The sequence below is a fragment of the Gastrolobium bilobum genome, unplaced genomic scaffold (assembly GCF_033153095.1).
Source record: "Gastrolobium bilobum isolate Gb01-03AN ecotype WA unplaced genomic scaffold, APGP_CSIRO_Gbil_v1 utg2408, whole genome shotgun sequence".
Classification (NCBI taxonomy): domain Eukaryota; kingdom Viridiplantae; phylum Streptophyta; class Magnoliopsida; order Fabales; family Fabaceae; genus Gastrolobium; species Gastrolobium bilobum.
Genome location: NW_026899693.1, coordinates 818,882 through 836,075, shown reverse-complemented (window position 1 = coordinate 836,075; position 17,194 = coordinate 818,882). Strand labels below are relative to the sequence as shown.

The 17,194-nt window shown below is 39.3% G+C and overlaps 1 protein-coding gene across 1 annotated transcript; it reads left to right on the top strand.

Moving 5' to 3' along the window:
* Positions 1 to 7,522: 7,522 nt before the first annotated feature.
* LOC133292620 (uncharacterized) lies at positions 7,523 to 7,999 on the top strand. The gene has a single exon (XM_061491044.1). It carries the CDS (start codon positions 7,523 to 7,525, stop codon positions 7,997 to 7,999), a length of 477 nt encoding a protein of 158 aa, XP_061347028.1.
* The last annotated feature ends 9,195 nt before the right edge of the window (positions 8,000 to 17,194 follow it).

Sequence of the window (17,194 nt, the reverse complement as noted above, 5' to 3'; positions counted from 1 at the left end):
TTCAACACCGTTAAATTTCAATTTCATCCAATCATAGATATTTATGAAATAAAATAACTCCTTTTCATCTTTTTTTCTCCTCATTTCCTCTCTCCTCTCCTTTCTCTTTGTCTATGACTAAAACAGAAAATTGGAACGAAAATCACTTCCTCCAGAACAAAAACACATATCATCAAAGAAAGAATGAAAAATACATACCATCAATGACCATCATTTGAAAAACCTAAGTTCCTCCAAAACCTCAAAAATCTCACTGTCCACAACTCGATTTCCCAAAAGTCAAAACTTGTTTAAAAGGAAAGAAATTATGGGAATTTCACAACTTATTAGAAGGTACTGTTCAAATTCATTTTATTTTATTTTTATGTTTATTGGAAATTATTAATTAAATGGGAATTTCACATCCGTCAATCTAACGATTATAATTTATTGAAAATTATTAATTAATTAATAAATGTGACTCAATAAATTATAACCGTCAGATTCATGAAATCAATGGTTAGGATTTTGTGTCAAACTTTAAAATTTGATACCAAATTCTAACAGTTAATTTTCGTCAATCAACGATTATCATTTTCGCTAATTAAACTTATTAATTAATTATTAATTCCCAATAAATGATAATAGTTGGTTAACAGAAATCCACGGTTAGAATTTGGTATCGAATTACAAAATTTGACACCTGTATCAATGGATCTTATCTCATATATATATATATATATGGGAAAAGTATTTCTACAGCCACTTTAGATAAGGTTATCTACAGCTATTCCTTTTTAACTAAGTACGTCCGGTCGTACTTAGTTATAACAATAAAGCTGCTCTTTTTTTCTCTCTCCTCAGACACTGTCGGCTGACATGGCGAAGAGAGAAAATGCACTTTTAATGTACGATCGGTTGTACTTAGTTAAAAAAAGGGTAGCTGTAGACAACCTTATCTAAAGTGGTTGCAACAATGTTTTCCCCTATATATATATATATATCTATGGCAAAATCATTTCTGCAGCTGCTGCACATACAGCAAATCAGGATACCCATGCAGATCCTTTTTTTAAAAAGAGAGAGCAGTGGGCCCATTTTGTTGTCTCAACTGCAGATTGCAGCTCTTTGCATCGGCTATATATATATATAGGGATAGGTTATTCTACCTACCTCATTTTCTGCCTACTTTTGCTTACCATTTTCTAACACCGTTAGATCAGAATCTCAACTAACTTTATTATTTCTCACTCCTCTTGAGATTCTGATCGAACAGTGTTGGAGAGTGGTAGGCAAAAAAAGAGTAGGTAGAATAACCTATCATATATATATATATATGTGTGTGTGTATCAGGATCATTTTACACCGGTGTAAGATTAATAAGTCTTACACCGCATCTCAGCCGTTGATTTTTGTGCATCCCACAGTTATAATTTAGAAAGTCATACGAATTAACTAATATTAATTAATCATTAATTACACTACAAATTAATACCAACCGATGATTTCCGTCCATCAACCGTTGAGATGTGGTGTAAGACTTATTAGTCTTACACTGATTAGTCTTACACTCGTGTAAAAAGAACCTACCCTGTGTGTGTATATATATAGATATAGGGCTTACTGTTTCTCAAGCTGCTTGAAATAACTTTATCTCCGGCCACTAAATCATAATCATACAAAGATAGATCAATGGTGATAAAGGAAGAGAGAGAAGTAAAAATCATAACCATTCAAAGTGAATCAATTAATATAAGGAAATCAATAAACAAAATGACATAGTTTTGGAGTAACTGAAGATAAATATATCTCAAGCAGTTTGAGAAATATTTTTCTTTTATATATATATATATATAGGGACATATTATATTTACAAACTTTTTTGTTTACAAACTCTTACAAACTATACTAAGTACGACCGGTCATACTTTAATCATGCAGTGTACGACCGGTCGTACTTAGTATAATTTGCAAAAAAAATTTGTAAACGGATCCTATCCCATATATATATATATATATATATATATATATAAAGAGAGAGAGAAGCATTCGTCATATGATTGACGATATTTATACAGCTTGACCATCTTTTTGAATTATTAAAAGTATGAATGCATTGCATGACTGGTAGGTAATATTCACTTAAAATTCCATTCATAATATTCTCTTTCTCTCTCTCTTCTTCCTTTCCTTCTCATAATCCATAAAATAAAAATAAAGGCATGCAATACGATCACAGTTAAATAATTGACTAATTAAGTACATATCAAGCATTCAAGTAAAAAGTTAATCTATCTATTTTTTTTAACATGTCTTTCAATATGGGTTCTAACCTCTAAGGAGTGTTGTTTTCCTGTTAAAATGAGAAATTTAGAAATAAAAGTTTCTTTTTAAAAAAAAAGTTATAGATCTAAAGTTGAAAACTTGTAAAAGGTCTTTGGGTATTTATGGGTCCTTTTGAATTCAATACTAGGGACAAAGACACCTACCGCCAACTGCTGCCAATTTTTTTTTTATTTCTTTATTTTGTTTAGAATTACAAGTGCAAAACGCAACCAGATAATCTCTTGGTCTATAGCTGAGCGAAGGAGCTCCTATAATCTTAAAATTTTCAACAGCATCGGAGTTCATTCAATCTTCTCTATTTATCTATTAAAATTTCAAGTAACTTGAATTTATAAATAAAATTATTATTATTTTTGGATGAAAAGCAAAAGGTAGGGGAAAAAAAGGGGTTCATTTGCGTTCTTTTTATAATTACAATGTATCAATTAAAAAAAATTAAAGATTCCAAAAGAAGAGACACATCATATATGCCTAACGATTTGGCAACATTAAGAAAACAAAAACTACAAGCCTAAAAACAATTTGATATATATTGATATACTTAAAAGAGTCTAGAGAATATTATGTTATATTTGTTAAATAACCCACACGACGTCAATAAATAGCCACTTTAGAAAATGAAGGAAAGGGACCGGAAATTGTTCAAGGTTGGAAGGTAACGCTGTTATCAAAATAAGTGAAAAGCGATATTAAAGCAATCCCAACTTAATGTGAAGAACTTGATTAGTTGACGACTCAATTTTGGTGGGGTCAAAAATATTTATTCATTCAAAAATTCATTGATTAAAATGGGACAAGTTAACCTCACCTAAGAAGGTGTGGGGCTTTGGATTTCAAGGATTTGAAAGACTTTCACCCTTGTCATAGCTTGTCAAAGAAGGATGAGACATCCAACAACCCCACTCTTTAGTATCTCCACCATTCGAAAATCCAAAGTATTTCCTAAATTATGGTTACTTGTCTTTGACATTAATATTTTTTAATGAGTCAGGAGAAGTTTCTTGATAGGGCAATATCATACGGAAAGGTATCCTTAAATATATAGGCAGGGAAGTGGATAATCCATTCAGATTTGATAAAGACCAATGGACCCCACATCCTTGACATTTTATGGTGGTCACAATAACTGCCTATTTTGATATTACATGAGATGTTATATTTATAATATATTTTTGTTTATATTGTTTTATAATCAAATTTTAAGTTAATTTTCATCAATTTAACCGTTATAATTCAGAGAAAGGATTAGTTTATAATTTATTTTTACAAATTACACTAAGTATGACCGGCTATACACTCTTGATTGAAATATGACCGGTCATACTTAGTGTAGTTTGTAAGAATTTGTAAACAAAAAATTTGTAAATATAACATTTCCTTATAATTTATTGGGTCATACTTATTAATTAATTATTAATTTTTAACAAATTATAATATTCCGATTGACAGAAATTAAACAGTTAAGATTTGATTATAAAATATTGTAAGCGAAAGAGGTTGCAAATATAACCTTCCTCTTATAGATGTTATGCTTATATACAAGGGAAAATTTACATTTATAAATTTTTTGTTTACAAACCACAATATGTTTGACCGGTAATACACTATTGAGCGAAGTATTACCGGTAATACTTATATGTTTACAAATATAACCTTCCTCTAGCTTGTCCATAAGGGAGTTGAAAGTGTATGTTGAAAATCAACACACAAATTGCACAAATCGAGAAAACAGAAAAGAGAAAGGGAAGACAAATTCGCATAGAGGTTTACCCTGGTTCATCTAATACAGGTTACATCCAGCTTGTCTGTACTATATTCACCTCACCTTCACTCGTTACAAGTCACTCGGTTTATAAGGGAATACAAATAGGATCTAGAAAATCCTAACCACGTTATTCATGAGCTAAATCCCAAACTACTAAGAAAAAAAATTAGAATAAGTCAAAGGCCCATAACAGTACCAGATCCCACTTGGATTTCTGGATTTGGATTTCTTTTTCCTTTCTTTCATAATTAAAAAGTGACAAAAAAAAATTAAAAACATCGGACAGATCCAAGATTTTCTTTGAGGGTGATGTGAGCCACATAACAAGGGGAAAAAATATGCCAGATTGCCTCGTAGATTGAAGAGAAGTGGAGAATCATTGGCCCAACATTATAAACGACTAAAGCAATAATAATCGTAGTTAGAAAATAATGGGTTTCTGCCGAACCAGTAGAAATCAGCCACAGACCCATTAAATTTTAGAGCCAACTATAATCAACATAATCCAATTTCGTACTCATTAATTTCTACGGCGTTGAACAGATTAAAAATCTATAAGGTGGGGTATAAAATGCAAAACAAATCAGTAAAAATAAAGTTTAGTCCTTCCAAAACTTCCAATCCCATGCAGCCAGCACAAGCATTGCATTCAAGAAAAACTTAAAACAAAGCTTATATATATATGAACACGAGAAGAAGAACAAAACTTTGACTCATTACATATAGTAAAGAATATATATAACAAGGATTTGATTGCAATTGAGCTACTATTTCATTTCTTTACAAAATCTTCTCTGACCAAATTTCTATCCTAGTATATACATATACAAAGAAAGATTCACACAGAGCATGGAAGAAACTATCATTTACGGTAACTCATTTTTGTTTTCTTTCCCTTCAAGATTCACCTCATTCTTGCCAACAAACGAGCATTATGATGCACCTCCGGAGGATATAGAACCTTGCCCTTTGCTCCTTACCAAGCCTATTGCATCTCCTTCCGAATGATCTAAAGGGTCCACAAACGTGCCTCTTGCACAAGCTGATTTCTCCTTGTGAAGTTGACATAGCAGCTGCAACAAATGCTGTGTTATGTAAAAGATTGTTTAATAAAAAAAGAAAGAAAGGAAGATTGTGTTTAAGGTGGTGTGGTGTGGTGTGGAGAGGTGAAGTTTCAAACTAGTTTGGTAGTGATTGTGAGGGTTATATATGAGGCTTAACACGTGTGGTGCATGAGGGACCTTGCACTGATTGAGCTTATCTATCAAAGTTTGATGATGACGGTTATCACATGTGACTTCGATATTACGTATAATGCCATGGCCCATTGATTAATAAATCAGTTGTTTATTCGTATGAATTGATATTATTAGACATTGAATTGGCACCGTAGTTATTATACTATCTCTATCTTATCTTCAGGAAGTATTATTGATGCATAGGTTGTCAAACTATTTAATTTTGCTGTCGTATTTTTTTAATCATTTTGATAATTTTTAACCAATCCAGACGAGGAGCAGTAGCCAGCAGCCACTCCCAAACCAGAATCAACCGTTGGATCCAGTCATTGAGGAGATAAATCAGCCTCACAACCAGATCGGAAACAATGTGGATTACGACCACGTCCAGGTCGAAGACGATGTTTCAGACACCGCTTCAACGCCAGTGCGTCGAAATTGGGGGGGGGGGGGGGGGGCTGCGGCGAACGTAGCTCCAATAAGAAGCAACCCTGCCTAGCATCCTGGCGACCTGGCTGCGCGCATTGCTCAATCGGCTGATCCGGATACTCGGTTGGCCAACAACGCGTTAGCCGCAATCATGGAGCGAATAGCAGCGCTGGAAACCCGTACTAACTTGCAACGGCAACAAGATTTCAGGGCTATTCGGGAGGAAAATAATAGAGGGATGCAAGACCTGGAGCGACGATTAACACGGCAGACTATGCCAGGAATAGCCAATGTTGAAGGCCAACCTGCCAATGGTCGAGAAGGACCTAGGAACTCAGTTCAGTCATACCAAGTTCCTCATGCAGAAAACCCTGATAACCTGGTGAACCAGGGATACCAGGTCGCTGATGGCCAAAATGCACAAAACCATCAGGCATATGCCGACGGTCAGGAGGACCGGGTTAGAGCTCAGTATCAACAGGATCCTCAAAACATCCGAGGGCGAGTAGAACCTGGCGGATATAGGAGGAAGTACAGCAGGGGGCAGTACAATAATAGCCCATTCACTACTGAAATATTAAACGCTGTCTTCCCAGAGGACTTTGACTCGGCACGCTTGCCGAAATATGATGGAAGCCAGGATCCGCAAGTGCACATAGATGCCTTTGACACAGACATGTACATTCGGGGAATTGATGAACCTCTCATATCCCGAATATTTGCTATAAGACTAACTGGGGCAGCACATGCGTGGTTCTCAACCCTGCCTGCTAATTCCATCGGATCCTTTGAGGAATTCGGACAGAAGTTCCTATTGAACTTTGCAACCAACAAGAAGCATCCAAAGTCCGAGTTCGTTCTTGGAAAGATACGACAGCAACCTGGAGAAACCCTCCAAAAATACCTTAACCGGTTCAAGGATGCTGCATTTCAGGTCCCAGTGTTGCAAGAGAATGTCCACGTCCACCTCATTGTGGCAGGTCTGGATGGTGGATCCAGACTCGCCAAGTCGGTCTATAAGGACCCAGTAAGGACGTTGGAGGAATTTAGAACTCGTTCGAAGAAATATCTCGAACTAGAGCAAATGGAGATTGCAAATGCGCAATCTGATGAAGACAAAAGAGCAAGCCCCAGAAGGAGGAGCCCACCCCCGAAGGGAAAGGAACGAGTTGACAACAAGAAGAAAGATCAACGCCAACGAATCTCGGACATGAGGGACCACATTGGGAGGTATGACAAGTATACACCTTTGAATGCGTCGCCTTCTCAAATCTGGAGAGAAGTAGCCACGGCGGAGATGAAAAAGGCGGAGAGACCTCGTCTCATATTTGACAGAGGAGGATTAGATAAGTCCAAATATTGCACCTTTCATGATGGTCCAGGTCACACAACTGATCAGTGCTGGGATCTCCGAGATGCGGTGGAGAAGTTTGTAAGAGATGGTAGATTACGTCAATACGTAATAAAAACCCAAGGTTCCAGAAAGAACAAAAGGAAGTTGGGAAATAGGAATCGAAGCAAAAGTCCCATTCCTGAAAAGAAGAACAAACAGGATAAGAATCAGAAAAATGATTCCAACTATGACGAATTCCCAGAAGTGGAGTTTGATTGAAATGTAATTAGTGGAGCCTTGGGGGGAGGAGGAGATATTGTAAGTTCTAGAAGAAAATACCTGAAAGAGGTACTCTCTATTCGAGATCGTCCCAAGTTCAAAGAAGACCCAACCAAGCCAGATCCACCTCTTTTATACTTTACCAAAGAGGACATGCGCGGGGTGTTGCCGGGTCATGTTGACGAACTGGTCATTGCGGGGACCCTAGTGAATTGCTGGGTCAAGAAGATTTTCGTGGATGCAGGGAGTTGTGCCGACATCATACTCTATGATGCTTTTAAAAAGATGAACCTGGATGAAGAGGACCTCAAACCTTGCAAAACGATGCTGGTAGCCTTTAATGGAGAGCATACGCCTCCTAAAGGCTACATTGATCTCAGGTTAACCCTGGGAGCAAAAGAAGCGTTCAGATCAGAACGAGTTAGGTTCATAGTGGCCAACTTCCCTTCAGAATATAATATAATTCTGGGAAGACCAACCATACATCAGTGGGACATGTTGGTTTCAAAAAAACACCAGAAATTAAAAATGGTGAGTAATAAGAATGAAATAATCACTGTTTGTGGAGATCAGAAGGAATCCAGGGGCTGCTACTTTGATACTATCAAAGAAAATGAAGGGGGACGTTAGAGCCCACCCCGAATTCACTCGGGGGATAAAACCGGTAGGAATCTAATTCCTCAGCAATCTAAGAAGCCGATCAACATGGTTGAACTCGACATGAGAGAAGAAATAATGTCGAGACCTGAACCTGATGGAGAGCTTGAGGATCTCACGCTGGGGGAAGAGCCTGGTCAGTTTACCCGCATTGGTAAGGCCATAGACCCCCAGATTAAGCAAATTTTGGCTGACTTTCTTAAAAGCAACGATGTATTTGCATGGAAGTCGTCAGAGATCCCTGGCATCGACCCCGCATTCTGTTGTCACAAATTGGCAGCTTATCCGGGGTCCAAGCCAGTTTCTCAGAAGAAAAGAAAACTGGGACCTGAAAGGAAACAAATTCTACAAGAACACGTTAAAGAACTCTTAGATGCTGGGTTCATTCGAGAGATACAGTACATGACATGGCTAGCCAATGTGGTGATGGTGAAAAAACCAAATGGGAAATGGAGAATCTGTACTGATTACACAGATTTAAACAAAGTTTGCCCAAATGATGTTTATCCTATGCCTAACATAGATCAGCTGGTAGATAACTCGGCTGGATTTCGTCTGCTGTCTTTCATGGATGCCTATTCGGGATACAACCAGATCCCAATGTACCCAGCGGATCAAGAAAAAATGGCCTTTATTGCTGAAAAGGCCAACTATTGTTACAATGTGATGCCATTTGGACTTAAAAACTCAGGGGCAACTTACCATAGGATGATGAATAAGGTCTTCGAAGATCAGCTGGGCAAAAATGTAGAAGTGTACATAGATGATATGATTGTGAAGTCATTTGATATGATGAATCATGTTCAGGATCTTGAGCAAACGTTTCAAAAGCTCAGGAAGTATCGCATCCGCCTCAACCCGGTAAAGTGCGCGTTCGGGGTAGCAGCTGGAAAATTTTTGGGTTTCATGCTAACCCATAGAGGAATTGAGGCAAACCCGGATAAATGCAAGGCAGTGCTTGACATGAAAGCACCCCAAAGCAAAAAGGAGGTCCAACAGCTGACCGGACGATTAGCTGCGCTAACCCGGTTTCTTCCAAAATCGGCTGAAAATGCCCTCCCATTCTTTAAACTTTTAAAGAAAGAAGCAACTGATGGATGGAACCCGGCATGTGAAGCCGCGTTTGAAAAGATAAAGAAATGTTTATCAACTCCACCGATCCTCTCAAAGCCAAACACATGAGATGTTTTAATTCTGTATTTGGCAGTAGGGGAGGAAGCAATAAGCGTTGTACTGATCAAGGAAACTAACGAAGGCCAGGAGCCAATTTACTTTGTCAGTAGAGCCTTACAAGGTGCAGAGGTCAGGTATCAAAAGCTAGAGAATGTGGCTTTTTCTTTACTGGTCACGGCTAGAAGGTTGCAGCCGTATTTCCAAGGCCACCAAATCATCGTCAGGACTAACCAGCCTATTCGACAGGTGTTGCACAAACCAGACCTGGCAAGAAGAATGACTAACTGGGAAATAGAACTCAGTGAATATGACATAACGTATGAAAGCCGGAAAGCAATCAAAGCACAAGCCTTAGCTGACTTCATAATGGAATTGACACCATAGAACTCGGAACACGAGGAACACGGGGATGCATGGAAGGTATACGTAGATGGATCTTCCAACAATAGAGGAAGTGGGGCTGGAATCATATTAGAAAGCCCAGAAGGAGTAATCATAGAGCATTCTCTGAACTTGGGATTCCCAACTTCCAATAATCAAGCTGAATACGAAGCTCTAATAGCTGGTTTGATCCAGGCTAAAGAACACGGAGCTAGGAAAGTGCAAATGTTCAGCGACTCACAGCTGGTAACCTCGCAGATAGAAGGAAAGTACCAAACCAAAGGTCCTCTACTGATGAAGTACCTGAGTCGAGTTCAGGAAATTATGGCCGATTTTGATGAGATTCGGGTTTCTCACATCCCGCGAGAGGAGAATAGCCGAGCTGACATCTTGTCGAAGTTAGCCAGTACCAAAAATTCGGGTAATCACAGAACTGTGGTTCAACAAAGTATAACAACGCCGAGTTGCGTGATGGTAGTTGTAAGAACCCGCACCGTTAATTAAGGAATTTAATTAATAAATTATGAGAAAATAGGAAATGACTCCATAATTGACTCTAATAATTATTATGAGGCTTTAATAATTATAGTAAGTGATTAAGAATGCTGAAAGTCGCTTTTCAGAAGAAAAGTGCAGATACCGGTTCTGCTAGTCGGTATAATTGCGTATCGAAAAAGTATCCCGGAAAATTATAATAAGTGCATGACAATTACCAGAATGATATGTAGGACTTGTAAAACGAGTTTCAAGTCCAAATATTGAGAACTGGTGCTAGAAACCGGTACTGGCTTTGAAAAATGCGGACCGGAAAGGTGCTCAGAAAATTATAAGAAAAATATGATAATTCTTGAAAAAATGTGTAGTTTCAGATTCCAAAGTTTGGGATCAAAATGCTAAGTGTAGCAATTAAAGTTAATACTGTGTGTTTAAGTGCGTTTGAGCTATAAATACTCTCTTTAAGGGCACTCAACCCTAGAAAACAGATTTTTGAGCGTGAGTGTTGGCTGAGCAGGTTGTTGAACACTGTTCCATAGGCTTATCTTATTCTTCTTGAGGCTTGAAGCCATTTTCTTCACACTTTCTTCTTGTAGACACCTTGAGTGAGTGAGAAACACTATGGTGAGTGTGTTGGGAGCATCATTCTGGGTTTTTACCTCTGTTTGGAGGGTCCTTGGTTGCTGACTTTGGGGGTTGAGAGTGTTGAGCCATTGTGGTGGCATTTTGGAGCTTAAAAAAGCTTCTTTGTGAAGAAAGGACCAACCTTTTGTGTTGCATTTTCGTACACCTTATTTCCAGAACCTGTAGAGGCAGTGTGGTGAGCTCCAAGAGCCATTGATCCTTTGTTTTGAGCTTTGGTGAATTGTACCTACCTTGAGCTTGTGTTTTAATGGGTTAAAGGTGTGATCTTTGCATGTTTAATGAGTTAATCTAGTAACCAACTAGGGTGTGGACCTTAATCAGTATAAAGATGCATGCTTTAACGTAATTAAGTGTTAAAAATGGAACCTTGGAAGGATATCTTCACGAAATGCATTTTCTGCATTCTGTCGTGAAATATCCGGATATGTTCCCGTGAAATATCCGGATATTGGATATCCGGATATGGGTTTTGGGTATCCGGATATTAGATATCCGGATATGGGATTCTGGATATCCGGATATTGCATATCCGGATATGTCCAGTGAGATATCCGGATATTGAATATCCGGATATGGTCTCGAGGAATATTCGGATATTCTGGGATTTCGTAGAACAGTAGCTGCGCTGTGTGTACAGTAGATATGGGATTTCACTAAGTTAATTTTTAGGAAATCTCCAATCAAACCATTAGTATTTACCGCAACAAAAGAAGCTATTGGGGGTTTGTGGACCCTAGATTGATGAAGTTGAACTTCTGTAATTAATGAACTAAGTCAGAATCGTTGTGATTAAGGGCTTATAGCTTGGTATGGAGCCTTAAGACGTAAAACGTAAGGAAAGACGTTGTCTCTAAGTTATATGCTTGTGTTGTATTACTATTGATATAGTATTGGTCCATAACAGATTGTGAATCTGCTGTATTTGGACTTTGAGCTGTGGACTCTTGGCTTTGGGAGTTAGCTTGCAAGGTAAGCTTTCGTGTCCTCGGTTTAGCCATGTTGTGGTTCCACCATGTCCCATGGGGGTGTGGTTATATGCATGCTGTGTTACATGCTTTGAATATTTGAAATGCTGTTGAGCTTTATGTGTAATGACTTTTAATATGCGTGTGTTGTTTCATCTTGACGGTAAGCTTGAGTATGTGGCATCATACGATATGGTAATCCGAGGTGAATGCAAGTAGCGTCTTGCACTAATGTGGGTATTTGGCGTATGTAAATCCTGCATTTATCTGGCCAGTAGAGTAGTATTGACACACATGACATGATTATCTGCTGCATTGCACTGTTTTAGAAATGATATTGATGAACTGCTTTTAAACTTATATTGCACATGTAAGTGAGCTTGGGGTAGAAGATCCTTGAGGACCCCTTGTCTTACTGAGATTTCTTGTTTAGAGATCTCACCCCACGTTTGGGGAATGCTTATTTCAGGTTTTGGTAGTTTGGTGACTGATGCCTCTGGCGGCAGGAGGCCAGAGCTTAGTTGATGATGTTATAATGTATTGCTGCCATGACTGGATATGGATGCTGTTTATGTTTTCCGCTATTTTTGATTATGTCATTGTTGAGACTGATGTTGGGCGCGTTGCCTTATTTGAGTGAGCATAGGGATTGTCCATGACACATTATGTTAGTACCTTAGATTGGAGTTGTATAAACTGTTAGATGGTCCGGTCTACGTTGTTGTAGTTTCGTGACTAGAGCCACACTTTTATTATCTATGTTATGAGGTATTTTCAGTTAGCTGTTTTATTGCAATTACATACAGGCGATGTTTTATTAATTGATTAATAAGCAAGTTGGTAATGATAATGACATCATAATTGCAAAGAAAAAGATATTCCGCATTTTTAATTAAGCGCTGCTTAATACGATAGTATGATAACATTACCGGATATATACGGGGTGTTACAATAGTAACCTCTGTAAATGACTGGAGGAAACCTCTGGTCGATTATCTGGAGAAAGGGATACTGCCAGAGGATCGCCTGGAAGCTAGGAAGCTGGTCCGAGATGCGACACAATATGCAATCGTGAATGACCAGCTATTCAGAAAGGGTTTGCATAACCCCATGCTAAAATGCTTGAACTCGGAAGGAGCAGAGTATGTCCTTGCCGAGATCCACGAAGGAATAAACGGGCATCACATGGGTGGCAAAGCCTTGGCCAGAAAGGCCCTCGGAGCTGGTTATTACTGGCCGATGATGGGGGCAGATTCTAAAGAACATGTCAAGAAATGTGATAGCTGACATAAGCATGGCAAGTTAATCCTTTCACTACCGGAAGAACTGAAATCCATCTCGGCCCCTTGGCCCTTCTTCAAATGTGGAATGGATTTGCTAGGACCTTTTAAAGCTGCTGAAGGACAACTCAAGTGGTTGATCGTAGCTGTGGATTACTTCACAAAGTGGATAGAAGCAGAACCAGTCACCACAATCACCTCGGCTAGAGTGCAAAGGTTCTTTGAACGAAATATTGTTTCGAGATTCAGAATCCCAGCCGAGGTGGTTACTGATAACGGAACGCAGTTTGCTGATAAGAAATTCTAGCAGCTAATGAAATACCTACACATCACACATCGTTTCGCATCTGTGGAACACCCATAATCGAATGGGCAAGCCGAAGCGGCCAACAAAGTGATTGTGGAAGGTCTCAAAAAATGAATGTTTGCTGCAAAAGAAAGCTGGGTTCACCAGCTATACTTTGTCTTGTGGGGTTACAGAACCAGCACCCAAACTGCAACTGGAGAAACCCTTTACAGACTAATGTATGGATGTGAAGCCTTGATTCCGGTAGAGATTGGAGAACCCTCCTGGAGAAGACTGAATAGTCTTGAACAAGGTGAACAACAGAACAATAGAATGCTTATTGAAGAATTAGACCTTGTGGATGAAGCTAGGGTCACAGCTCACTGTCAGAATATGATGGCCAAACAACAGACCGCAACAAAGTATAATAAGAAAGTGAGACCAAGGAATTTTGAAAAGAATGACTTGGTACTCAGGAGAGCAGATATTGGCAACAAGAATGCCAAGGATGGAAAGCTAGCTGCAAATTGGGAAGGACCATACCGAGTTAGAGAAAAACTCAGAAAAGGAGCTTACATCTTGGAGACAATTGAAGGCAAAGAAGTTAAGCGGACCTGGAATACAGATAAGCTGAAGACATACTACAGCTAAATCTGCACTCCTCCGCTTAAATATTTCAAAATGCAATTTTGATTTAAGTTCTTTCCTCTACTAGGGATTTGACTAAAAGCCGAATATGCCGGCAAATTCATGTAATTCGCAATTTGATATCAATAAATGAGGAATTTTTCTTTTTAAAAAGATTTATCCTTGTCTATCTTTGATATATCAATATCAAATCCGAGGTACAAATACAATTTTCCATAGTGACTCTGATCAAGTCAAAATGTCACTATTTTGGTCATGATACCAAAAAGGGACAGATGGCATTATTGTTTTTACCTTAGATAAATCGAGTTATGAAATTCAAATTCAATTAAATGGCTAAGTCAAAAGACAAGGTCCATTACATATGCAAGCTTACCAGAATGAGTAAGTTAAACAAACATGCGTCATCGAATTGACATAAAGCGGAATCCGTACGATGCTTTGACCTCCGCCAGTTCATGAATTAAAAACTCGTATGATGCACGAGTTTACAACAACAAATTGGGATGAAGATTTCACCCAATAAGTATTGAAAAATAATGAAACCTCGGTATATCACTCATCAAGTACGAGGGTGAAGTATATCTAAATAACTTGGATTTGAATCTCAGCAACTTAGGAATTCCTAAAGCTTGGGACAAATACGGGTATGAAGGGGAATGCTACCTCGTAAAGGGGCTTATGCGTATGCCAAGAATGGTTAAGTCATATCATTCGATAAAGCAAAAAAGAGTTGCCTAATCAGAAAAGCAAAAGCATTACTGCAACGACATGCTCAATTCTGACAAATCAACAACCTAGATAAATGCATCTACGGCGAATTCGGAATTAAGAGATGCAAAACGACATACCATAAAGCAGGATATTCAAAGCGAAATTGTATATCTAGGAAACAAAATTAAAACCGGGATAAAACCGGCAAAATTCAGGATAAATCGAAAAGGGGCCCAAAGGATCCCAACAAGTTACAAATCCAACTGGCATTCCGGCTTTTCATTTTGTCGGGCTGGCAGGATGATCTTCTAGCACCATAACCTCCTTGTCGGATTGGTTGGTCGATTCAACTTCCTTTGCGGGTTGGTTGGTAGCCTCATCACCATCCTCGACGGCAGCAACTTTTTCGGATTATGAAGCCGAAACACCGGAAGGAGAGGCGGAAGCTGGAAAAATGAATCGACCATCAACAACATAGGCACGGGGGCTTAGGCCAACCACATTCAAAAGCAAATCTGGGTTCAGAATTTGCAGTTGGCTTAATGCATTATAAAAGGAACCAGTGATGGACTTTTCAAGTTCACCCCGGTAGAGTTGAGCTTCGTCCTGAGCCTCCCTCAACTGGGCCATGGCTTCCTTCAATTTGTCCTGCGTTAACTTCATTTCCCCCTCTGCCTTCTCATACGTGATTTTGAAATCACTCAAACTCTTGCTGTTGCAGGCATGGAGATATTGGAGCTTCTCATGATCACTTCGAAGTTGTGTCAAGGATTCTTATGCTTTTCCCAAGTCAGACGAACTTTGGGTATATTTTTCCTTCATCGATGAAAAATCTTCTTTCACCTTGAGCAACTCGGAAATAGTCTTTGCTTTTTCTTCCCAAGAGGCAGCAGCCTCAGCAAGAGAACGAAGATACTTACGCTTCAACGAACGTAATGATCTCGTTAACCCAGACAACTTCAGGCCACCGAGCTCCAGATCATCCAGTACCTTAATTTCTTCAGCTGTGAAGGGGTTTGCACTGGAGTAGGAGGAGGGGCTTCCATCAGACACCTCGGACTGCCATGCGGCATGCTTGGCCAAACCAGAACACGAAGTAGGAGGAGGGGCTTCCATCACTTGCCGAGGAGAGGATGGAGGAACATTTTCGGCGGGGATCTCCTTGCCTTTGTTCCTAACTTGCCCTTTTTCTGTCACCTTGGCTTTTGTTTTGTTAACAGCATCCTTGTGCGGATTCAGCTCTAACACCTTCCTCTTTTTCCCTAATCCAGGGGAAGTATCCTTCTGCAACAACCCGGAGGGAGACTCGTTCCTTCCTTTGGTCAATGCGGCCAACCAGCTCGGAAGAACGTTTGGTTGCTTTTCCATTTGGGGAACTGAAAAGCAAAATAATGAAATCAGCTGTTAAGCGCAAAATAAAGCACTTCAATATAGCAATCAGACATACTTAATTCGGCATCAAGCTTCTCTTGAGACTTATAAATGAGAGACGCGACGCTAGCATGCTGATGCGTCTGAAGATATGTACCGATGACGATCACGGTATTAATATCATTGGAATCTAACTGGGATTCTTTAAAGCGGTAACTGGAAGGAGGAAATTGGAAATGATCGGATGACCAGCATAAGGGAAATTTTCCCTCTACATCCTTCGTGCCACAGTTTTGGAGAAACCATACCTCCTTGCCGGGATGCGCGCAAACCTTAAAGAACTTGTTTTTAAAACCTTTAAAAGACTCCGTGTAGACTTTAAAGAGTCTACGGCCAGGGACACCTCGGACAGTGATCCAACCTTTCAGTTCTGGTGGTTCGCGACCAGTTCGACAAGAGATAACTTGAAAGAAGAAAAAGAAAAGCATAACGAAAGGATGAAGAACAAGGTAGGCACAAAATCGCTCAAAGGCCTTAACGAAACCCCACCCGTTGGGATGGAGTTGTGTAGGGCATATGTGAAGATAATTGAGTATCTCTATTTGAAATTCGGTCAAGGGAAATCGGAGTCCGAGTTGAGTAATGAAATCTTGGTAGAAGAAAAAGAAGCAAGGACCCTCTTCAGTTCCGCCAGAACATACAGGTTCGTCTTCTACAGGAGTTACGATGTCAAAATTTTCAACCGACCCGACAAAAAGTCTAGCCACGTCCTCCGCAGAAAGCTCGGACGTGGTATTCAAAACCTCATGAGTCACCCAGGGAAACTGGGATATCAATGAGGCTGGCGGAGACCCATAATGTGACTCGGCAGAACCAGATTCCTCTACTACCTCTCGAGGGGGAGATGCCATAAATGCCTAGAAAAATAAAAAAGTTTAAATCAGAAGGAAAGAATGGATATACCTGCATCAAAAATACTAGAAGATGATGAGTCACTAGAAGATAAAGAGCTGGGCACGTCAGAAATAGTAATTGGATCATTTGCCCCACCAGATGCCGACATCGATCCAACAAAAATTCCATGCCACAACTTTCCAAAGTGGACTCGGCCAACGAGTCACATCCTTGCTCGACAAGCTTAGAACTCAGATAGACGCAAGAGTAACAGGGGACACCTCCTGAGACAGAAGAAGGATAGGGCAAAGCACGG

Excerpts from the sequence above, each read along its gene's own strand:
- LOC133292620 (XM_061491044.1), top strand. The coding sequence starts at position 7,523 with ATGCGCGGGGTGTTGCCGGGTCATGTTGACGAACTGGTCATTGCGGGG.